Source organism: Pelophylax lessonae, assembly GCF_965119305.1.
Source record: "Pelophylax lessonae genome assembly, chromosome: 12".
In the NCBI taxonomy this organism is placed as follows: Eukaryota; Metazoa; Chordata; class Amphibia; order Anura; family Ranidae; genus Pelophylax; species Pelophylax lessonae.
The window spans coordinates 106868444-106894170 of record NC_138779.1 but is presented as its reverse complement, the minus strand read 5'-3'; the positions used below and the strand labels follow the sequence as shown (position 1 = coordinate 106894170).

Here is a 25727-nt window from a genome sequence, read left to right as displayed (position 1 = left end):
CCATCATTGGTAACAGTGGAAAATAGTGCTCCAAGTTCCGGATAAAAGCAAACAAGGGGCCGCATCTGACCCCTTGTTTGGAGACCACTGCCTTAGAGTATTACTGTCTCTTATATGGTCTAGTACATGTGAACTATTTCATCTCACTGTTTGTGTTGCCAGCACCTTATATCCCATGTCTTTTCACACTAGCCCTGGTTATTCTAGGCGGAGCTGAGATGTAATGTGGTGATCCTTGTGCAGTCTATTTACGGTGGGTGACCTGTGCGGGGCTGCCACTGACTCCTGGACCACTGTATTTTTAATGTTGGATGAGTAAATATGTATTGCAATGAACTGATGGACATAATATATGCAAGTGGCTCTCTTTATATCATCATCATCATCATTATCATCATCATCATATCGAGATTCAAAGAATTCAGTTTATTTCCATTAATAATATCATGTTTTCTTTTACATGAATTTCCATTTATCTTCTCCTGAAGAAGATTATGTGCAATTGAAATGCATTAATGCTTAGTACAGGCATACCCCGCTTTAAGTACACTCACTTTAAGTACACTCGCGAGTAAGGAAACAGCTTGTTCAGCTTGGCATGACACTACTCCCGGTTTTTAACATTGGCGTCTATAGGAAATCTTGGTCAGCTTGACATGGCATTGCTCCCAAACCATAAGTGACAGGGATACCAAACTTAGAGAGCACCGAGAGGGGACCCAGGACTACAACATATCCTGTTTGTGGCTGGCCAGCTTGCCTAGGTAATCTACTATGTCATAGTCCTGGATCCCCTTAACATGCTCCCCAAGCTTGGTGTCCTAGTCACATGGTTTGGGAGCAATGCCATGTCAAGCTGACCAAGATTTCCTATGGAGCTAGTGTATTTACATGCATTGAGAAATTAAAAAAGGTATTGCTTCATTTTAAGTACATTTTCGTTTTACATACATGCTCTGGTCCCATTGTGTACTTAAAAGTGGGGTATGCCTGTATCTACTTGGATTCTCTATTGGGCATCCATCACATAACTTTCATCTCATATGACATAATGTTACTACATCTACTTTCACCTACTTCTTCAGTGGATCAGTGATGTTTACAGTATATAGTTTTTCAGTGATCTACAGCGTTACAGTGTGAAATTCAATATATTCTATTTATGTACTGTGAGATAATTAACAGTCCATCTCTGACCCAACATTTCATGAACAGCCATTGCACCACTTTTAATAATTTTTAGGATTTTTGAAATAAACTTTGTAAAATAAATATTTTATAATTATTTTTCTTGTGTCTTTCTTAGTTGTCTAAAACTTTTTTCAGAGTAAATATAGGTGACTTTTTTTTCATGATTCCTTTGGATGTGGCACACCAAGTTAAAATAGATCATTTAATCTCTCAGTTTCATTATGCAAATATTAACTTCAGCAAAAAAAAATTTGAAGGTTTGATGACGAGGCGAAACCTGTGACTTCTTGGCTAAAGCTGGTATTTGCATAATTAAGTTCTTTGGATTTCTATGAGGTTTTAGAAAGAAACTAATGTTACCTCTTGGTAGAGCTGCACGATTCTGGATAAAAAGAGAATCACAATTTTTTTGCTTAAAATAAAGATCACGATTTTCTCACGATTCTCTGCGTAATATCGTCTTTTTCCATTATACAAACAAATTGGACTATCTTTACTGTTTAGTTATTTTTTATTAATTGAAGTGTATTTTTTCTCAAAAATTGCATTTGAAAAGACCGCTGCGCAAAAACAGTGTGACATAAAACATTGCAACGACCGCTATTTTATTCTCGTTAGAGTTGAGGGTAAAGGTGATGGACTGGCCAAGCATGTCTCCAGACCTAAACCCTATTGAGCATCTGTGAGGCATCCTCAAACCGAAGGTGGAGGAGCGCAAGGTCTCTAACATCCACCAGCTTTGTGATGTCGTCATGAAGGAGTGGAAGAGGACTCCAGTGGCAACCTGTGAAGCTCGGGTGAACTCCATGCCCAAGACGGTTAAGGCAGTGCTGGAAAAAAATTGTGCCCACACAAAATATTGACTCTTTGGGCCCAATTTGGACATTTTGACTTAGAGGTGTACTCAAAGTGACCTCTGTGTTGAGTTATTTTGAGGGGACAGCAAATTTACACTGTTATACAAGCTGTACACTCACTACTTTACATTGTAGCAAAGTGTCATTTCTTTAGTGTTGTCACATGAAAAGATAGAATAAAATATTTACAAAAATGAGAGGGGTGTACTCACTTTTGTAAGATACTGTATATTGTTTGGGAGTTTAGTATTTTTTGCTAGAAAATTACTTAGATTTTAACTTGTAAGCAACAAGTGTCCGAAAAAGGCTTAGTCTTTAAGTGGTTAAACTACCCTCATTTCCAGATCGATTGATCCAAAAGAACGAAATGATAAAAGGTTTGTCCTTATCTCTCAATGCTTAGCAATGTTGTGATAAACTTTGCCGGCTGTTTTTTTTTTTTTTTCTTGGACAGCTGTCAGCTGTGAACAGAGAACGGCTCTGCATTGAATCATGGAAATGCCAGATTAAGATCGTGAGTGAGGTTGAATCGAGATCGGCATTTGTTAACGATTAATTGTGCAGCTCTACCTCTAGGCATAGAGAACCTGGTGACAGTCTAGAAAGGTAAGAATGCACATTTTTTAAATGTTAAAAATTAAATCCAGGCAAGTAAAGAAATTAATGCACTTAAACATGAATAAATAAATAACACTTCCGCTGTCAAGGATATATACTATATGTCATGGAATTGAAAGAGTTAAACAATAGCTTCCCTGAGCTTCTTCTAACTTATTCTGCCTTCCTCTTTTTAGGAGAAATGTTCAAAGTGGATATAATGCCACCTGTTCAATTCTGCAGACTGGCAAAATGCTGCCCCTTCCAGGCTCCCTTACTGCATTTTCTATCTAAGCCAGAAGTAGAAGTAAATTGTTAGGTTCATAATTTGACTTAATTCTAAACTAGTGAGCTGTAAAACATTTCAAATGTGGCCTTTATTTACAACTGTGAGTACTGAAGTTTTTCAAGCATTTCCAATTGTACAGCTGTATATATTTGATTTTTTTTTTTTTTTTACTGAAAATATGTAACTTGTAAACAATTGCGCAAAATATCATGTGATATACAAAACTGAGACTACCCGTCTTTTCATTCTATAATTCCTCTGCCTGCAGAAAATATATCATTTTGTGGGCCTTTGTAAACGTTTAAGTTTAATTTGTACATTTACCATGTGGAAGAAAACAGCCAGGTAGTGACAGTATTAAAGGGTCAACCCAACAATAAATGATATTTCAATTAAAAATGAAGCCTGATGGTCTGAATCAGCATCTGGCTTCTTCAGTGTTTTCAAATCTCCTGACTGTGTACTGTCTATTCTGGAGTTAATGTCATATTTTAGTATCTCCTGTTGAGAGATTAAATCAACAGGATCCAAAGATAGCAGAAATCGTCAGGTAGTATAACACTCAGGTATCTACCAAAAACTGAAATATCAGTGTTGGGTGGAAAGACCCTTTAAATGCAACTAAAATACGTAACTGAATTTCACATTATTTTAGCCTCCTGTAATCCACTTCAGAGCAAGACTCAGAATCTAAGAAGGAGAGGTAACACTGGGAACCAATAAGGCTCCGGTACAGGACACATGTACAACCACTATACTGTTCATCAAGAAGGGAGAGCAGAGTGATGATTTAGCAGTTGGCTGCTGCTCATTTACTGTCCAATTACCAGACTGTGATGCATTTCCAACTTAGCAATACTGCTACTACAGCAAAGGTCATTAAATTTGGCTGTGCTGTCTGATAAGGTTGCCTGGATCCCAAGGCTAAACCAAAAATCTCATATTTAAACCCTATGGTCAGTTGGAAAAAAAAAAAAAAAAGAGTCTTTTGTGAAACATATTGGAGTTGATTTACTAAAACTGGAGAGTGCAAAATCTGGTGTAGCTGTGCATTGCAGCCAATCAACTTCTAAGGCTGGCCATATATTATACAATTTTCTTGTACAATTTTCCTTTAGATTTACCAAAACCATATAATATGAGGTCAAACCTAAACACGTTCAATTTGTATGCAGTCAGGCAGGCCCTTGCACTACATAGTAGAAGTTAAATCTAAAGGAAACAAAATAAGAAATTTGTAAAATTTACGGCCAGTTTAACTTTAGCTTGTTCAATTAAACTTTGACAAAAACACCTGACAGCTGATTTGTTTCTATGCAGAGCTGCACCAGATTTTTCACTCTCCAGTTTTAGTAAATCAACCTCATTGTGTCCTGTGTGCACTCAAGCTGAACCTGTTGACATCAGTAACCAACAAATGTAGCTTTACCCTTTGTGGAAAAATGCACGGTAATTGTTGAGATAGAATTCTGATTTATGTACCGTACTTTACAGGGAACACAGATCCTACCCTCTAAACATCATTACTATAATCATATATAATCTACCAGCATTTTAACTTAACAGCATCAAAATGTTTTTGGATAGCTGAAGGAAAATGTACCAGCTCAATGAGGAGAGTACCCTTCTAGGGGTGATATTAGTAACTAGTGTTAGGGCTCTTTCACACGGGCGATCCGATCAGATCCGCCAGTCAGTTTTTTAGGCGGATCTGATCGGATCCTCCATGCAGCTCTATGGGGCAGCGGATGTCAGCGGAGACACCACCGCTGACACCCGCTGCCATCCGTATCCGATCTTGTCCGTGAAATCTGGACGGATGGAAACCCTATTTTTCCATCCGTTCAGGGATCGGATGAGAGCGGACAGGTGGTCCGCTCTCATCCGATCCCCCATAGAGAGAAGCGGAAGCTGTGACACCTCCCTCTCCGCACTGCAAGCGGAGATGGAGCTGTCATCCACTGGCTCAGCGGGGATCGGCGGATGGATCCCCGCTGAGCAGCACTGATCCGCCTATGGAGGCGGACCGTGTGAGAGAGCCCTTAATCACTAAGCCACAGTGCTGCCAAAGTGTGCAGCAGGGGCAGAAAAAAAAAAAAAAAAAGCAAAACTGTATTTTTCTGACACACCTGTATTATACCCGTGGCTTGGTATGTTAAGTTGCTTTAGAAAGCTGTGGGCTAAGATGACTTCTTTTGCATGTTCTTCTTGTGCTCTGAGAGTCAAGGCACCCAGCAGCTCCGCATTGTTAGATGTGCTTCTGTAGTACAACATATGAGCTAATTCCAGTGAATGGGCTCTTCTCCTCTGAGCAAACACCTGGAATATACCCAAAGGAATGGTTATAAGAAATCACTAAAATGAGAAAAACGAATATTCCCTGATAATGGGAATATAAAATAAGGCACTTAACTACTCAGCACAGTGTAAAGCTGGCTACAGATGGATTGAAATTCAGCAGGCTAAGCAGGAACCGGACACATTTTGATCCATCTATAGTTGTTCCTATTTAAGAGAAGTGGATCTAATGATTGACTTCTCTCGAACTAGCTTGAAAATTTTCCTTTAAATATCAATGTAGTTCTGGCATCAGGGGAGTTCTGCTATCAGAATACATTAACACAGTGAGGAGCTTTCCTCAGTCCACCTTGCTTTTGGGGATGGGAAAACCTGTTTAATTTTTTTCAATCAGCCTTATGGCTGATCAAAAAAACTGATCCATGGATGGCCAGCCTAATGACTAATAAGGTTGCAACCAATCACAGATACGGTTTTAACACAATCTCCAGTTAAAAAGTTAGTTCCTATGTCATAAAATACATCAGGCATGTTAACCATTTGAGTCACCAAACCTTTTACTCCCTATAAACTCCCTGAGTCACAAGAGTATTTTTTTCCCAAAACGGTTTCAGCTCCACGTTATACCTTTTTAAAGTTACCCTGACATATTAGAGGGAAAAAAAAGTATTTTCTTGTAGTTTTTTTCCAACGCAGCTTTTACAAAATTTGCACAGCTCCAGACATGTATTCCCAAAATATAACTTAACAAGTTGGCTGATTAAAAAGATATCAAGAAAATGTGATTTTTAGAAACAGTGGAACGTTAAAGCTTGCTTTTATTTTCGGATTCCCCTTTTGATGCCAAAGTGCAATGCATGCGGGAAAAAGTAATGTTCAATATATTGTTAGCATAACATTAAGAAAAGATAAATTTTGGCTAACGGGCAAACAAGATGTGCAGTGATGAGTGGCTTCTCCAGAGCGTTCCCATGGAGTGCTGTGTTGCTGATTAATTTAGCTCCCTTGCCAAATACTGGACCCCAGCTGTCACTGATGTCACAACTAGCGATTTCAAAACAAAAAGGTAGTCGGGACCTTCAAAAAAACCTCTTGGTCCTAAAGCCAACAGCGCTGGCACAATTAGCTGCTGTCACATTTTAAAGTGGCACCTGGAACTCAAGTGGTTAAACAGCGAATATCCTACCAAGGGCTGCACTTACATAGCACTCCTTTAGTGATTAGTATACCAATTATCAAAACCAGTGAAGGATCAGCAAGTGACACATTTTTAAAATGTATGTAAAAATAAAACTATTTGTTTTAGATGATGTGAGTGGCAAGGGTTTGTACCCCTTTCAAGTTTTTTACTGCTGTCTGTGTTCCTGCTGGGTTGATTCACCATCCCTATTTGTCCCAGTAGCCTGAATGTTAACATTTACGGCCCTGAAATCCAATATGGGGCAGATGCCCTTTTTTTGTTTGAAAACTATAAACAGGTTGGGGTAAAACACCTATGACCATACTGCTGCAGGGACGGAGATGACATCCTTCTTCAAAAGGCCCACCAGGACTTTATAGAGATCTGCTAACCTGTGGAGTGACACAGGCAGGTTGGAAGCCATGAACTTGGAAGGGGTATGGGACCAAAACTTTAGCTGAAACCATCTTCCTCACCCAAGCATCTCATATGCTGTCTGTCAAAGTGTCTGCAAAGGTTAACAAATGTTACCCTGCTTTGGAAATCAATGAATTGGGGAGGGTGCTGGGAGTGAAACACAGCTGTATTCCCTGGAAACCAACACCCTCAACCAAGAACCCCAACAGATGCCCCCCCCACTTTAGAAAGAGAGGGTGCCCCCTCATGCTAAAGAAGATTTGTAAAAAGGCTTGGGGCACTTGGAAGTTAAGTGTTTACAAATGGACTGGGAGGCAGACTTGGCTTTGGAAAAGGAAACTTGGGAGTAACAAAAGAACCTCTACTTGGTCCAAAACCATGATTCAGTCTTCCCCAAGGTCTAAGATTCTTTTGCTAAGAAAGATGGGTACTCTTTCCCCTTGTAACAACATACTTAAAGGAGATATACAGCCAAAGCTTGATTGGCTGTACATCTCCTATGGATCACAGGAGTGCAGTTTGTTCTGCACTCCTGTGACCCGTTTTCAGCAGAGAACGGGCGGACATCCACTCTCTACTGACGCCTTAGAAGTCAGTCCAGGCACTGCGTCATCACGACAATTGAAGTCAGGATCTGCCAGGTGCCTGACTTAGCTGGCCACTGAGAGCTTGAGTTGGCCGACCCTGCTCCCTCCACATCCCAGCTCTGCAGGGGCAGAGCAGAGAGCTGTCAGACCCGAGCAATCAGCGGTTCTCAGTGCAGAGGCACCGGAAAACTTAAGCTGCATCCACCTAGGTAAGTTTAAATCTAAAAAAAATATATATATACCGTATGTCCATACATCTCTTAACCTTTAATGAAAGTATTCATGACAGCTCTCAAAAGACATCCCTCAAAGGGCATCCAAGCAACAGCATTTTGCAAGCTGGTTTTACAGCCCAGCGCTTAAGCCAGAGGGTCCTCCTCACATTCAGGACAGGGGACCCATCCTGGAGGCTAGAGACTTCCAGCAACCTTTCCGCATTATAGTTCAAAGCTGTGGTGATGAGCTCCAGGTGTTCTATGATCAAATAATTTTCTTCCAAAGTCATTAGGTTCTTTTTTTAACCACTTCAGCTCCCAAAGGTTTTACCTCCTTAATGACGAGGCCATTTATTGCGATATGGCACTACGTTGCTTTAACTGACAATTGCGCGGTCCTGCGACGCTTTACCCAAATAAAACTGATGTCTTTTTTCCCCACAAAATGAGCTTTCTTTTGGTAGTATTTGATAGCCTCCGTGGTTCTTATTTTTGCGCTATAAACAAAAAAAAAGACTGACAATTTTGAAAAAAAAATACAATATTTTTTACTTTCTGTTATAAAACATTCCTAATTAAAATATTTAAAAAAATCTATTTTTTTCATCAATTTAGGCCAATATGTATTCTGCCATATATTTTTGGTAAAAAAATCCTAATAAGTGTATCTTGATTGGCCATCGCGGGCGCCGGACCTGCTGATTGGCTTTCGCTGTGTCTGATCACAGCGGGAGCGGTGCGCACGCGCCCCCATGAATCCCTGCACAAAATCACGCACTTATACGCGATTTTGCATAGCCGGGCCGCCCTGCCGCAGTATATATGCGGTGGGCGGTCCGGAAGTGGTTAATGCTCTTAGTCCAGTCAGCTAGTGTCTGACAAACTAAGGTTACTGTCACAACTAGTTTCACTGCAGGGCCAGTTAGTACAGAGCTCTAGAAAGAGCTTCCAACCACAGAAGGGTCAGGCATCTAAAGGTGAGCAGGTCTCTGTGGGCAAAAGCAGAAATAAACCAAAGAGGATGCCATGTGTCACTTGCACTCCAGAGCAGCAGCAGGAAGGTCTTCCTTAACCAATTTGCACTAAACCACCTCTTGGCCCTTTAAGAGTTCTAAAAGCCGGAAGGTGGAGGCAGGCATCTGGGTCATGTGACCACTGTGATTGCCTGTCACATGATCGGAAAGCTTCCGAACGCAAGTATGCATCAGGAGCTTACCAATCCCCGCCGGCTACCGTGCTGGGAGTGTGTAGGAAGTGCACTCTTAGCACAGCCCCGCACTTTTACCCCTCATTCAGTGTTAAACTCTTGATGTCTGCCGTATGCATTTATGCGGCCGCTCTGCGTTAGGGGCCACGGAGCGGCCGCATATATGCATACGGCCAACATCAAGAGGTTAACACTGAATGAGGGGTAAAAGTGTGGAGTACAAATGAAACTCCACCCAGCAGATTGTGGCAGTTCTCAATCCCTAAACATTAAACTTATGTGGTAAATCCGAGTAAGTCTTCAGAGATACGGTCACACCAGAAGCCGAGCAGTCCTTGGCTAAAAGAGTACACTCTAGCCTAGAAAGTGGCAATTGCAGAACTCAGTGCAGGAATGTTAGCTTCAGGCATGACATGCATATCCTGTCCATTAGCTTTAGGTATATCACTCCAAAGTCAGGCTTTGGAAAGGCTGATCAAAATACAGTGAGGGAAAAATGTTTTTGATCTCCTGCTGATTTTGTACGTTTGCCCACTGACAAAGAAATGATCAGTCTATAATTTTAATGGTAGGTTTATTTTAACAGTGAGAGACAAAATAACAAAAAATCCAGAAAAACGCAATTCAAAAAGTTATAAATTGATTTGCATTTTATAAGTGAAATAAGTGTTTGATTCCATATCAATCAGAAAGATTTTTGGCTCCCAGGTGTCTTCTATACAGGTAACAAGCTGAGATTAGGAGCACTCTCTTAAAGGGAGTGCTCCTAATCCCAGCCTGTTACCTGTATAAAAGACACCTGTCGTCAGTAGAAATCAATCCGATTCCAATCTTTTCACCATGGTCAAGACCAAAGAGCTGTCCAAAGACGTCAGGGACAAGATTGTAGACCTACACAAGGCTGAAATGGGCTACAAGACCATCGCCAAAGCAGCTTAGTGAGGGGGGTGAAAACAGTTGGCGCGACTATTAGCAAATGGAAGGAACACAAAATAACTGTTGGTCTCCTTCAGTCTGGGGTTCCAAGCAAAATCTCATTTCGTGGTTTCAATGATCATGGGAATGGTGAGGAATAAGCCCAGAACTACACAGGAGAATCTTGTCAATGATGTCAAGGCAGCTGGGACCATAGTCCCCAAGAAAACAATTGGTAACACACTACACCATGAAAGACTGAAATGCTGCAGCGCCGCAAGGTTCCCCTGGTCAAGAAAACACATGTACAAGCCCGTCTTAAGTTTGCTAATGAACATCTGAATGATTCAGAGGAGAACTGGGTGAAAGTGTTGTAGTCAGATGAGACCAAAATCGAGATCTTTGGCATCAACTCAACTTACCGTGTTTGGAGGAGGAGGAAATGCTGCTTTAACCCCAAGAACACCATCTCCATCGGCAAACATGGAGGTGGAAACATTATGCTTTCGGGGGGTTTTTCTGCTAAGGGGGGCAGAACAAGTTTGTAGATCTACACAAGACTGAAATGGGCTACAAGACCATGGAAACATTATGCTTTCGGGGGGTTTTTCTGCTAAGGGGGCAGAACAATTTCACCACATCAAAGGGACGATGAATGGGGCCATGTACCATCAAATATAGGGTAAGAACCTCCTATTGAAAATGGCTTGTGGGTGGGTCTTTCAGCTCAAGAAGAAGCACAAAAAAGGTCCTGGAGTGGCCTAGCCAGTCTCTAGATCTTAATCTCACAGAAAATATGTGGAGGGAGCTGAAGGTTCGAGTTACCAAATGACAGCCTCAAAACCTTATTGACTTAGAGAGATAGGGGGGGGGAGAAGGTTGGGACTTTGAATGAGGCGCATGATGGGAAAGTCATACGTCTCCATCCCTGTTATTTGGAAAATAAAAATGGAGGTTGGGACTTTGTATGAGAGACACGACACTACTGCCATGGTGATGGTAACAATTTATTATCACATATGATATAACCACATGACATGACATGTACATTGTATAAAACAGTATAGGTAGCAGAGCTGGTACATGATACCCAAATCCAGATGCATGACAATCACATAATAAAGTATAAAAGAGTAAGCATTGCTTAAAATCATAACAACATCAGACTCGACGCGTTTCGTGGACTTATTGTTGCCACTTCCTCAGGAGTAGTTGTATGATATAGATCTATAAAAGATATATGTATATCAGTATAAATAAATGACATCAAATAAAGATGGATAGAAGCTGGACGGGGAAGTAAAGAAGGAGAGAAGGGGGGGAGAGAAACACACAACCCCCCAATCTCCTAAAACTTACATGTCAGCTCTGACTGCATTTGGAGCTGGAGGTAAAGCCTGACCCTAGGTGTCTCCCACGGGAGCCGAGGGCATACAGAGACGGGTGTAATGGGCAAACCACACCGCACACCAGAAGGAGCATAAACTGGAAGTGCATAAAGTAAAGCTGGTATCAGCATGAAAAAGAATCTAAAATGAATAAAGAGATTGTAGGATTTACCTCCAGCTCCAAATGCAGTCAGAGCTGACATGTAAGTTTTAGGAGATTGGGGGGTTGTGTGTTTCTCTCCCCCCCTTCTCTCCTTCTTTACTTCCCCGTCCAGCTTCTATCCATCTTTATTTGATGTCATTTATTTATACTGATATACATATATCTTTTATAGATCTATATCATACAACTACTCCTGAGGTATTGGCAACAATAAGTCCACGAAACGCGTCGAGTCTGATGTTGTTATGATTTTAAGCAATGCTTACTCTTTTTATACTTTATTATGTGATTGTCATGCATCTGGATTTGGGTATCATGTACCAGCTCTGCTACCTATGCTGTTTTATACAATGTACATGTCATGTCATGTGGTTATATCATATGTGATAATAAATTGTTACCATCACCATGGCAGTAGTGTCGTGTCTCTCATACAAAGTCCCAACCTCCATTTTTATTTTCCTATTGACTTAGAGAGGATCTGCAAAGAGGAGTGGGACAAAATCCCTCCTGAGATGTGTGCAAACCTGGTGGCCAACTACAAGAAATGTCTGACCTCTGTGATTGCCAACATGTGTTTTAGCCACTAAGTACTAAGTCATGTTTTGCGAACAGGTCAAATACTTCTTTCAGGCTTTAGAACTTTTTTGAAATGTGTTTTTCTGGATTTTTTGTTGGTATTCTGTCTCTTACTGTTAAAAAAAAACCTACCATTAAAATTGAAAACTGATAATTTCTTGGTCAGCAGGAAAACGTAGAAAATCAGCAGGGGATCAAAAACTTTTTTCCCCTCACTGTAGCTGCATAGAAAGACCAGCTCAGCAGCTATGTAACAGGAAATCTTGGTAAGGAAAAAGGTAAGAAAAAAGTAGCAAAAAAATGTTTTCATCACACAGCAGAGAAAAGACATTCAATCTCCTAAAACGATTGCAAAAAAAAAAAAAAGGCATACTGGAAGTAGGAGAGGTAAACTGGGCTGGCCACAGTTTTTTATCGGACAGTGTCTGAATCTCCTAAAGTGAGCAGTATAACATAATAAATAGTTTGTGACTTCCTGTGCCCCTCAAAAAATGAGAAAAGATAAAATTATACCTGCACTTTAAATAATAAGGGATGGCTAAGCATGTGTTCGTCTGTTGGAGCCAGGAGTCCAAACCCTGTGTAAGCTCTGTGTCTGATGTCCTCAGAGATTACATTAGGTTGATGACTTAGTGCAGGTAGGGCACATGGGCTGCTTAAGAGCGGGAGTATACTACCTCTTCTTTTACAAGAAGCTGCCAATTTTCATTTTGGTTTCTAAATGATTATTAGTTTTGTGATATTGTGTCTTGTTAAATTTTTGTAGTTTGATATGAAAATGATAATCTGTCAGGTTTTGCTTTAGATTCAGATTCAGAATACTTCATTAATTCCAAAGAGAAATTACTGATGTTGATTTACAAATATTTTTTCTCCTTGATAGGGCTTTTTATGCATGTTTTTGGATTCCCAGATAGTCTGGCTACTCACCTTCCAAGCGCGAAAAGTCATAAATCCAGCAAACAAGAAGAAGAGCAAGGAACTTCCAATCTTCAGGTCTGAAAGGACCACCATCCCCACATTGACAAACACAATGCCTCCGCTAACTAGCAGCATAATGTTCAATAAAGTGCGATCAAAGCTGGAAGTTCGCACCTTTATCACAGGAAGCAGCTGCTCTAACCCCTCCAGGGGTATATCTTTAAAGCATTTTAAAATCATATGCGAGTTTTTAGGTCGAGCTGCTAATAGAACCCGCTTAAAGTAACGCCTGTTAAAAGAGAAATTAAACCATTAGAAGGTATAACTGCAAGCAATAAATGAATAACAGGTAATTTCTGGCAAACACTAGGCATTTCCATGATGCATTCCCTTCTTGTTAAATGTACAGATGCATAGTAAAGAAGATATATAATGTATGGAAGATTCAAAGAAAAACCTGAATATTCTAAAGGGTTTTCCAGGTTCAGATGACTTCATATATAGTCTATAGCACAGAGACTGTGATTCAAGGTGCTTACCTTAAGGGCACTATAGTATATACTGTAGATAGCAGCGTTAATTAGGAATTAGTTGAACTGTGTATAGAGATATATTACTTTTCTTAAAGTGTTTGTTACCCAAAAAAAAAAAAAACAGATCCTGTTCCCTTAAAGCAGTCATGTCCAAAGTCCGGCCCGCGGGCCAGTTGCAGTCCGTCCTTTAGTTTTGTACGGCCCCTGAGACACTGCTGACCTTTGTCAATGCCTCCTCACATCCCCGCCCCGATTCCAATGCGATGGCTCGGGGGCGGGGCCTCTGGCCTCCCTCGGCAGCTCGGCTTCTCCCCAGTCCCGCTCTGCCCCCCGCTCGGCTCTATCTGCCCGGCGCCACCCACGACTGCGCGGGAGTGCAGAATGCCTTCTCTCCTTCACCGCACACAGCCACCTGTAGGAGCCGACCAAGGATCCTGTGGAGTTGACCAGGGAGATGTCACTTCTACAATCCTACTGCCTGTTTCTTCAACTGTGATATATATGTGTGTGTGTATGTATGTTTGTATGTCTGTGTGTGTGTGTATGTATGTTTGTATGTATGTATATATGTATATATGTGTGTGTGTGTATGTGTATGTATGTAAGCTGACCGAGGAGGTATCACTTCTACAATGATACTGCCTGTTTCAGTAAGTGTGATTTTATTCATTAAGTACTGATGCTTATTATTTCCTATATATATATATATACACAGTGGGTACGGAAAGTATTCAGACCCCCTTAAATTTTTCACTCTTTGTTATATTGCATGCAGCCATTTGCTAAAATCATTTAAGTTCATTCTTCTTCCTCTTGAATGTACACATAGCACCCCATACTGACAGAAAAACACAGAATTGTTGACATTGTTGCAGATTTATTAAAAAAGAAAAACAAATATCACATGGTCCTATGTATTCAGACCCTTTGCTCAGTATTTAGTAGAAGCCCCCTTTTGATCTAATACAGCCAGGAGTCTTTTTGGGAAAGATGCAACAAGTCTTTCACACCTGGATTTGGGGATCCTCTGCCATTCCTCCTTGCAGATCCTCTCCAGTTCTGTCAGGTAGGATGGTAAACGTTGGTGGACAGCCATTTTTAGGTCTCTCCAGAGATGCTCAATTGGGTTTAAGTCAGGGCTCTGGCTGGGCCATTCAAGAACAGTCACGGAGTTGTTGTGAAGCCACTCCTTCGTTATTTTAGCTGTGTGCTTAGGGTCATTGTCTTGTTGGAAGGTAAACCTCGGCCCAGTCTGAGGTCCAGAGCATTCTGGAGAAGGTTTTTGTCCAGGATATCCCTGTACTTGGCCGCATTCATCTTTCCCTCGATTGCAACCAGTCGTCCTGTCCCTGCAGCTGAAAAACACCCCCACAGCATGATGATGCCACCACCATGCTTCACTGTTGGGACTGTATTGGACAGGTGATGAGCAGTGCCTGGTTTTCTCCACACATACCGCTTAGAATTAAGGCCAAAAAGTTCTATTTTGGTCTCATCAGACCAGAGAATCTTATTTCTCACCACCTTGGAGTCCTTCAGGTGTTTTTTAGCAAACTCCATGCGGGCTTTCATGTGTCTTACACTGAGGAGAGGCTTCCATCGGGCCACTCTGCCATAAAGCCCCGACTGGTGGAGGGCTGCAGTGATGGTTGACTTTCTACAACTTTCTCCTATCTCCTGACTGCATCTCTGGAGCTCAGCCACAGTGATCTTTGGGTTCTTCTTTACCTCTCTCACCAAGGCTCTTCTCCCCCGATAGCTCAGTTTGGCCGGACGGCCAGCTCTAGGAAGGGTTCTGGTCGTCCCAAACGTCTTCCATTTGAGGATTATGGAGGCCACTGTGCTCTTAGGAACCTTAAGTGCAGCAGAAATCTTTTTGTAACCTTGGCCAGATCTGTGCCTTGCCACAATTCTGTCTCTGAGCTCTTCAGGCAGTTCCTTTGACCTCATGATTCTCATTTGCTCTGACATGCATTGTGATCTGGAAGGTCTTATATAGACAGGTGTGTGGCTTTCCTAATCAAGTCCAATCAGTATAATCAAACACAGCTGGACTCAAATGAAGGTGTAGAACCATTTCAAGGATGATCAGAAGAAATGGAAAGCACCTGAGTTAAATATATGAGTGTCACAAGGGTCTGAATACTTAGGACCATGTGATATTTCAGTTTTTCTTTTTTAATAAATCTGCAACAATGTCAACAATTCTGTGTTTTTCTGTCAGTATGGGGTGCTATGTGTACATTCATGAGGAAGAAGAATGAACCTAAATGATTTTAGCAAATGGCTGCAATATAACAAAGAGTGAAAAATGTAAGGGGGTCTGAATACTTTCCGTACCCACTGTATATATATGTGTGTGTGTGTATGTGTATTTAATTTTAATGGTTCAAATGTCAGGCAAAATGGTTGGCCCTCACGCATGTTCACTTCATCAAATCTGGCCCCCTTTGAAAAAAGTTTGGACACCACTGCCTTAAAGCATGTTACACAGCACAGTGCTTGTGCTGTGTAATTTGGCCCCCTGTATCAAATAAAAAACCTGGCTGATCCTGCCAGTTTCTACCCTCCCCTCTGTACACTGACCGCGGTGCATCATGGCTGCTGAGCCCTGACACCTTGGTCAGTATACATACCTCCGTCATCCACAGCCCTGCTCTCTGTCTCCTGTGTCCTCTTCCCCCCTCCCCTCCCCTCCCATCTGCTGTGTCAGCGCCTGCCCCTCCACTCCTGCTGCTCTCATATTTATTATAAATGAATCCTATCTCCCTCTGTATTATAACACTATACTGTACCTTTATCACAGCGGCTCCCAGCGATCATGTGACTGCTCGGTGCTCTCTCTCTCCTCTCTTACCCTCCTGCCCGGCTGACGTCAGCTGCAGTGCTCGGCCCTGCCCACTGGAGCTGTCGGCCAGGCAGAGAAGAGAGCTGAGGGATCAGCTGAACGCCGGGAGCCACTGTGATACAGGTACAGATCGGCATATTTTTTCTATAAAGACAGGCAAAGGAGCACTTATTATAGGGGGGATTCGATTATTTTATAGTAGTGGCTTAGCAACCATTTTAAACAGTTACAGAACTGGGCAATATAGTAGACCACTTTGCTGACCAATAGGTTGTAGGGGGGATAGAAGCCTGCCCATAGCTCTGGATCTACTGATTGTTTTGATATGCAGACTTTGAATTTTTTACCATCTGAACTGCTCCTATCTGTGACTGGTTTACTTTTTCATAACCCTGAATTTTTAATGTTAGCTTCTATAAGGGTTGTCACAAGAGCATATTTTGTATCTGTGGTTTTAAGCAGCTGCAAAACCTATTAAGAGGTTTCTAGGAAAAAAAATACTCACTTTAAGAATACTGAAAGCTGCTGACAGGTATGAAAGGTAGGTACCTCTGTCATACCTGTAGCAGCTTTCAACATCATGTGGGTCACCAGAATGCAGGGCAGTTTTAATGGGGCACATTTTTGATTATAGTCAGAGCGTGATACTAAGCCTTCCTAGCCTTTATCCCAACATTAAAGCAGGATCCCTTCAGTAGTGTCACCCTCTCTAAGGTGCCTCCGGATACATATGCACTCCTGCCCATTCAATGTACAGTGAAGGGTTAATAACCTTGCTTAATAACCTCATTGTATGTGATGATGTAGAGGGACTGGCAACAGCACTAGAGGGATAGGAAGAGTGTGCTGGACCTTGCTGGACTTGGGGGTAAGGTGTGTAACGTAGCTTTGTCCTACAGCTCTCGCTAGAAGTAACAAGAATTTAATCCTTGACATGTAGAAGGCCTGAATGCAAGGATTTAAGTTAAGGTTTAGAGCTTAAACCAAATGTTTGTAGGCAGGAGTGTCCAACCTGTGGCCCTAGTTGGCTAAGAATGCGGCTCAACACAAAATGTTTAACTTACTTAAAAATGTTGATTTTTTTTTTTTTTCTTGTAAAAATGCTGACACGTAGTGAACACATGCAGCCAAAAGAAAAACTTGACAGTCTCTTTACTGGGCTTTTAGAAGTTTAATTTTCCCAAAGAAAATTTTCCACTCTTCACAATCGCACCTTATTCATGTCATCGGTTTTAGGCAGCAACTTTATAGTGAGCAATTATTTTCAAGGATGAAGCACACAAAGGGCAAAATTTGAACCAAAATATCTGATGAGAACCTTGAGAATTGATTGAGAATTGCTAATACTGATGCGTTCATTTATCAAAAACGGTGTCAAATATCACACTAGTTCTACATCCCCTATTTTACTTTTATAATAAAAAATATTACAAAAAGCACAGCAGCCAGACTATTGCTAAGGCCTGGAAATCTCCATCCCTATGGATACTAGCTACAAAGCAGTTACCCGGGCACTGATTCACGCTAAACTTGAAGGTGTCCTATTGGACAAAGTACTTTAATTTGTGAAGCTAGAGAGACCCTGGATTTGATGATACGCTACTTCTCCCCTAACTCTCAATGTGTAAGCTCTCTGTCCTACCCCTGAATTGATCATTGATACCCATGCTTCTCCTAAGGGACCCTCCCCTCCTCCTCCTTTCCTATTCCCCTCCTCTCCCCTTTCGTCTCTCCTCCCTCGTCGCTCCTCCACATCCCCTCTGCCTCTAGTCTTTCCTTGTTCTGTCCCCCCACAGCCCCACATACCCTTCCCCGGTGGTGTGCCAAAATGCCACCACTACACCTCTTCCCCCTTGCACGCTACTACTGTTTACCCTAGACTACAGTCTCCCAGGACTCTTGGGTTTTTGGCAATTCAGCCCCCCCCCCCTCCATGGTGTGCAAAAATGCAGCCACTACACCTCTTTGGGCACTAGATGGGATGCCCAAATATGGTTATTATATTATACCACCCCTCCCTTGTTTATCCCTCGCCCCGTCAACAATTTCAATCTGCTTGGATGCCTTTGTTGAGGATTGTTCTCCCATACAAAATGTTACTTGATCCTGCATGGTTGTTTCCATGCTTCCTTTTTTATGTACCTATCATGCTGAAAATATGTACGAGCCACAAAAACACCTGTATACTTGTTCTGTAAAAAAAATATTACAAAAATATGTTTTTTTTTTTTTTTACTCAGGTAAATTATATAGTTCAGTAATCGTTAACTTGTGATCTGACCAATTTTTTCTGTTCATCAGTTACCCCTCTTGTTAGTGTATTTTATGTGTAGCCCGGGACAATTCATTTCCCAATATGGGCTAGGAAGGTCAAAAGGTTGGATTCCCCCGGTTTAGATAATTTCTGTAATGACTTTCAGCAACATTTTCAATTTGTTACAAAAACTGCCAGCATCGGTTGCATGTGATTCAGAGCTGCTGATGGTCATGCCACACCTGAAGATATGCAACTCGCATATTACAGAAGCCAGCAGTAGCAACACCACAGCCAACCACAAGTTGCCATAATTATAATGAGAGGTTTGTAGCAGCTACAAAGCTTTTCTAAAAACAGCTTGTGTGACATAGCCCTTACCTAACATATCGCACAGTGCATCAACATAAATACACAATTCCCAGAACAGAGGAAGAGTATATCCACAAAGTCATACAATGTGTTCTGTACGGCATACTGGTTAATACAATGTTCTATATTTACATTGTACATGACGACCATCCAGAAACAAGTCTTGCCTTTCTGATGGGGTGCTTCGGGAGAAGAGCGATTCCTGGTGCTTGAGGTTCACCTGTGAGGTTAGGGGTCCAATTCTCTGTCCAAGTGCCCAGTAACGGATATATTCATATTTATCAAGATTCACATGTACCTAAAAAGCCACAGCAAGCTCTCATGTTATATAAATTATGCTTTTTTTTAGTAAAAGAAGTCGTTTATTTACTAAATTTGCTTATGTATGTGTGAATGAATGCAAAAATCTAGGAAGTAGCACATGTACTAAACTAAAACTCTATATTCTTGTCTGCAGGAATCTGCATAAAATTTTGTCAACATTAGACAGTGTTATGCCTAGTACACGTGCTAAGTTTTGTTTTTCTTTCAACCCAGCGGGCTACTAAATATGCAATGTTAGTACAGCGATCTCCCCACTGTAATATTGTGTTCTGACAGGGGGACCGCCCCCACGCCAGAACACACCGGTCAGCGCATGCAGCTTTTGACTGCAAGCGCTGATCAGATGCTGATCAGCTGCTGGTTTTCTAGCATGCATGTTTAACAGAAGCCGGTCATGAGATTGGCTTCTGTCAAACAGGGACCTGTACACACGGGCCGAATGTCTGCCGGATTCTACTGTAACAGCTGATTTCAGCCAATATTTGTGGCCTGTGTGTAACCACACCTGACAGATGAAGGTAGTTAAGCATCCAGACTGATGAGGACATCCCAAGTTGAAGTGTATGAAAAATAAAAATGTACTTCTCTATTTTGCTAATTTTTGGTCTGTTTGTTATTTTTCTTTGATAAGTGCAAGCAATACCTGTTGATCCATCCAGAAACCCAATCCACTGATATATTCCTGTTTCATAGTTACATGGTTAAAAAACAAATAGGATTTTTGTATTTACTCAAAAATCCTATTTTCTCTTCCATTCATTGACAGACACCGCTCCATATTCTTTACCATAGGGACGTCCCAAAGCAGTGCCAAACATGAGGGATGGGAACAAAAAACCCAAGGCTAAACACAAGCCAATCCAAGCAATAGTAGCTCAACTAGAACAACAGGAGACCAACCTGAAATGCCTCAAGAAGGGAAAAACAGACCCTCTAAATTGCAGCCAGCAAAACTTTTGCAGCCAAAAGGAGGCATCCGCAGATGCCAAAACTTTGAAAAAGTATGCACCGATGACCAAGTAGTCGCCGTGCAGACCTGCAATATATAAAATGTTTAGTTCTGAGTTTAGTTACACTTTAACAGAGCTCTCTTGGGTGAGTGATGGAATACAGCATCAAAAAAATTCTTACTTCCTCAGATCACAGGAAACTACTAAATGCTTTAGGACAGTATAATTCATGATGTACTAAAAGGTTCAGTTTATACCCTTACATAACCATGATCTGCAATTCCAAGCTTTTTTCAATAGGAATGTCAATTCTACATATTCCCTTCGGCCCAAAGATCAGCGTTCATAAAAGGTCAGCCAACTCTGGTGACATTTTATGCCTGCACCATAACATTAAATGTGATAGGACACCTCATGCATTGTAGGAATGTGGATCTGCTCTTTAAACCTTTCACATAAGGGCTAACAAATTCTTGAGATAAGCATTCAAATACATATTTCAGGCATATTGTGTTAATACATAAAATTAGAGATTAAATACCTGCACTCCATCCTGAGGGTGATGCACAATTAGTGCATAAGCCAAAGCATCCTCAGACAACACATTAAAGTTAGCCTGATCCAGAACTGGCCGCAGATGCTCCAACACCTGTTTTTCTCTGGATAGCATTTCCCAGTCTGTAAGGCTTGTAGAATCTAGCGCAGCGTCACGGTCAGGATTGATGGGATCATACAAAGTCTAAAGAGAGACAAAGTATATTTAATAAAAAAAACAAATTTCAAGCAATTATTGCAAGTGTTTAACTACCTCCCATCCGCACTATAGCCGAAGTACGGCTGCAGCGCAGACTCACATTTTCGGGAGGCCGTCTTTAAACGGCCTCCCAGACACAGGCTCCCAGCGCGCTCCCGCGAGCGCGCATCGGGGAAAATCTGTGTCGGCCGTGTCCCTTGGACACAGCCGATCACAGATCGTGGTGAATGGCCAATCACAGCGGCCATTCACCACGTGATCGGACCGTCCAATGAGAGATGATCTCATATGTAAACATAGGAGATCATCTCTCATCGCCAGCGCTCCTTCCTCACACAGAGACTGCAGTGTGAGGAAGGAGAGAGCCGATCAGCCGTTGGGGACAAATAAAAATTACACAAGGTACACTAAACACACTAACTGCCCACCATCAATGCCCACAGTGCCCGCCATCAGTGCCCATAGTGCTGCCAGTCAGTGCCTGCTCATCTAGGCACTGATGAGCACTGACTGGCAGCACTATGGGCACTGATGGTGCTGCCCATCAGTGCTCATCAGTGCCACCCGTCAGTGTCAATCAGTGCCACCCGTCAGTGTCAATCAGTGCCGCCCGCCAGTGCCCATCAGTGCCGCCCGTCAGTGCTGCCCCTCAGTGCCCAGCAGTGCCCTCTCAGTGCCCAGCAGTGCCACCTCTCAGTGCCCAGCAATGCCGCCTATCAGTGCGGCATATTAGTACCTCCTCATCAGTGCCACCTCATCAGTGCCCATAAGTGCCACCTCATCAGTGCCCATAAGTGCTACCTCATCAGTGCCCATCAGTGCCGCCTCATCAGCGCACATCAGTGAAGGAGATGATTAAATACCACCAAAAGAAAGCTCTATTTGTGTGAAAAAAATGATAAAAATTTCATATGGGTACAGTGTAGCACGACCGTGCAATTGTTATTCAAAGTGTGAAAGCACTGAAAGCTAAAAATTGGTCTGGATGGGAAGGGGGTTTAAGTGCACAGAAGGCAAGTGGTTAATATGCTGCCATAGCTTTGTATCATTTTACAGATTCCTGCTCCATTACATACGCAAGGGAAAAAAGGATGTACAGCAAAGTGGTATTTGGCAAATACCGTGAGGGAAAAAAGTATTTGATCCCCTGCTGATTTTGTACGTTTGCCCATTGACAAAGAAATGATCAGTCTAACATTTTAATGGTAGGTTTATTTTAACAGTTAGAGACAGAGGAACAACAAAAATATCCAGAAAAACGCATTTTAAAAAAGTTATAAATTTAATTGCATTTTAATGAGTGAAATAAGTATTTGATCCCCTATCAAAACAGCGACAGGACAACTTCACCACATCAAAGGGACGATGGATGGGGCCATGTACTCCTTCCCTCAGCCAGGACTTAGAAAATGGGTCAAGGTGAGGTATTCCAGCATGACAATGACCCACAACACGCAGCCAAGGCAACTAAGGAATGGCTCAAGAAAAAGCACGTTAGGGCCCTGGAGTGGCCTAGCCAGTCTCCAGACCTTAATCTCACAGAAAATATGTGGAGGGAGCTGAATGATTCAAGTCAGCCTCGGAACTTGAGTTGGAGAGGATCTGCAAAGAGGAGTGGGACAAAATCACTCCTGAGATGTGTGCAAACCTGGTGGCCAACTACAAGAAACGTCTGACCTCTGTGATTGCCAACAAGAGTTTTGCCACCAAGTACTAAGTCATGTTTTGTGAAGGGGTAAAATACTTACTCATTAAAATGCAAATCAATTTATAACTTTTTTGAAATGTGTTTTGCTGTATTTTTTTTGTTATTCTGTCTCACTGTTAAAATAAACCTACCATTAAAATGATAGACTGATCATTTCTTTGTCAGCAGGCAAATGCACAAAATCAGCAGGGGATCAAATAAGTTTTTCCCTCACTGTATGCTCAAAAATTAAGCTTGTGCTGGGGGAACCATATTTTAGTACTAACCACAGTACTGTTATTTTTCTGTATCAGCCCAGCTGCTGTGTGGGCCCAGAGTTCTGTTCATGGACACTGGACAAGTGTTCTCTATGTCAGTAATAATCTGTGCTTCATCACACCAACCACTACATCAAGCAACGTAAAGGTGTCATTGCAGGGATTCATAATGACCTTATCATAGCAAAACTGCTGTTTTTGGAGAATGTAGTACAGCATTGTAAAATAAAGATATAGCACTGAGAAAGTCACAAAACATAAAAGTTACACATTTTATTTAAAAGGACTTGCATAGAAGGGAATCTATATACAGTACTGGACACAAGCTGGATATTCATAGACCCTGGGTTATAGGCTTCTATCTTCTATAATCCTACTCCACCCCTACTCTGAGAGAGCTCCATTTTTCTTTTTAGCAAGCAATGAATAGAAAACACAGGAACAGAAAGGAGGGTGTCTTGGGTCCTGTACTGTACTCCGACTTATAAAATCTACAGGTAAGTCAACATTTCTTTCTTTTGTTTTTTTTTTAAATCATACAGTACAGGACAAAGGCTGTATATTTATAGACCCTGGGACATTCCTAAGCAATGAATCTGAGAGGTGGGCCACAATTTACCCTGCTCTTGTTTTATGCATGTAAAATAATCATTCTGTCATGGAAGAAACCGGTGGCACCTACCAACATGGCCTGGAAGGCCTTAGTAAATAATACCTTACCATTGTACAAAGTTACCTATATTAGTAGAGGGGTACCATCTTGATAAGGTGGGGGGTGGTTGGATTAATAAAAATTCCACGGCTTCAGATTAATAGTTAGTAGGTTAAAAGTTCATACTGTGGGAAGAGTGCTGAATATCTGAGGGTCTTGAAGAGCACCTGGTACAGTCCCTATTGGTTTTCTTGGGGTGGTATGATTGGAAGCTACAAGTGCCTAATATGTGCTTTGTATTCAATTCTCTAAATTAAGTCTGTCAAAAATATTGTATGGGAGCTGTATTGTTCACTGGTGCTGATGCATTGTAGTGCTGACTGTTGAACGTTTCTACATTTGTAACTTTATTATGAAAATTTTAATAAAAAGGATTTTCATAAAAATAAAAATAGAGCCGTGCCAATGACCCAAACAAAAGAGATAAGGGTCAACGACCCAACTCAGTGCTACTGAATCTTGTGGCTGAAAGCTGCATCCATAGAACCCTGGACATCCACCTGGTAAAACTTGCAGAATGTATGAACTGAATACCATGTGGTGACCCTAAAAAACTGAGCAATAGACACTTGAGAGTAGAAACTTGGGGTCGATCGGGTGCAGCTGTGTGTAGAAACCAATCAGCTTCCAGGTTTTTTGTCAAAGTTTAACTGAACAAGTTGAAGTTAAAAGCTACCTGGCTACCATGCACAGCTGCACTAGATTTTGCACTCTCCAGTTTTAGTAAATCGACCCCACGATTTCAAAATGCCCAAGAGAGGACAGATTAGAAAGTAGCTTTTCTGGCTTTAAGTAATGTAGGAACGAGTCGGATATACCCCAGTCCTTCAATACCTGGGCTTAAATAGCCATGCAATTAAAGCCAATGACTGAGAAAAAGGATGGTACAGAGAGTTGCAAGGCTGGACCCACAAGAGCAAACAGTCTTTAAAAGTGTCCCAAATTTTCTGTCTGCAGAATCCTTAAATTAAGGAACATCTTCTAAAGGCACATACAGTAGGCAATGTTTAAGATTCAAACAGTAGTGTCTACTACTGGAACAGTCCCTTTTTTTTTTTTTTTGGAACAGTCCTCTTTTTAGTGAATTATTTTTGTGCTGGATATAGCTCGGCATGGATTCTTAGAAAAGTGAAAAACATTTCAGGAGAAACCCTAATTGTGAAGGAGGAATTGCGTCCATTCTATTTGTTCATAAATGGGAAATTTCTTTCTAGACTTTGCAGGTCTCTTAGTACCCAAAGGGGACAGGCGAGACTGAAGAGATTCAAGTGCGACTATACTAAGGCTTTTACACACAGCAGAAGTAAGCATATGTACACTGGCAAGCCATTGTGTATATGGTGTATGGGAGGAGGGGAGTAAGAAATCTTCCACGTCCTCCTCTAACACCACCTCTGGGTCTTTTGTAAAGTTTTGCATGTCTACCTCTTCTAAGAGAGGTAGTTCAACTTTTCACTCAGCCTGGCACTTTTGGGCTCTAGACTGTGATGACTGAATTAACGCCATTAGTTGTTTGAGAAATTCTGACATACTGTCATTGAAAAGAAATCTGCCTTGATCAGATAGGCTGCTTAATGAATGCCTGAGAGAAAGCTAGAATCAGATGCAGGGACAGGTTTTAAAATAGGGTTCAGCATGGTGCAAGGGAAGCAGAATGACTCTGAGAGGTTTTTGGTCTTTGCAGCGGCTTTTGTCTTGGTTACCTTGCACCTGGTTTATACAATTGCTTTCAGTAAGGATATTCCCCTTTAAGGAACTCACAGAGTAGGGTGTAGAAATGGGGTGAGTGTGTCCAGAGGAGGATACACAGCAACCCAGGTGTTGATTGTCCTGTAACAAAGTCCCTGTGGCAAAAGGGGGAGAGGATGTGCCGAGTACCCTATAAAGGGCTCTGGGCGGAAATGGCGACAATGGTGCAACCTGTGGTATGATGTCATAAAGGAAAGGGGGGATATTGGGACTTTAAATGAAGCACATAGCATGCTAGGGCCCGTATGCCTCCATCTCTATTAATATTGAAGAGGAGATAAGAGTTGGGACTTTGAATGAGGTGCGTGCCAAATAGTAAAGACATAAACATTTTTATTTATACACCCACACACGCGCGCGCACGGACTTACAGGAGCGGATTTAATTAAGAAACTTCATCAAAAAATTATAAGAAATATATACATAATTACAGTAATACATATATCCAATAAAATATGCATC

At 41.6% G+C, this 25727-nt stretch overlaps 1 protein-coding gene across 1 annotated transcript in view; it reads right to left on the bottom strand.

The window, feature by feature from the left end:
- TMEM143 (transmembrane protein 143) overlaps positions 1–25727 on the bottom strand; it is a 63577-nt gene that overhangs the window by 1130 nt on the left and 36720 nt on the right. The window contains exons 4-7 of the mRNA XM_082274542.1: positions 20627–20824; positions 18979–19109; positions 12814–13093; positions 5064–5253 (exon numbers count right to left, since the gene is read on the bottom strand). Of these exons, the coding sequence (XP_082130668.1) occupies positions 5064–5253; positions 12814–13093; positions 18979–19109; positions 20627–20824 (799 nt within the window). The remainder of the gene's footprint in view (positions 1–5063; positions 5254–12813; positions 13094–18978; positions 19110–20626; positions 20825–25727) is intronic.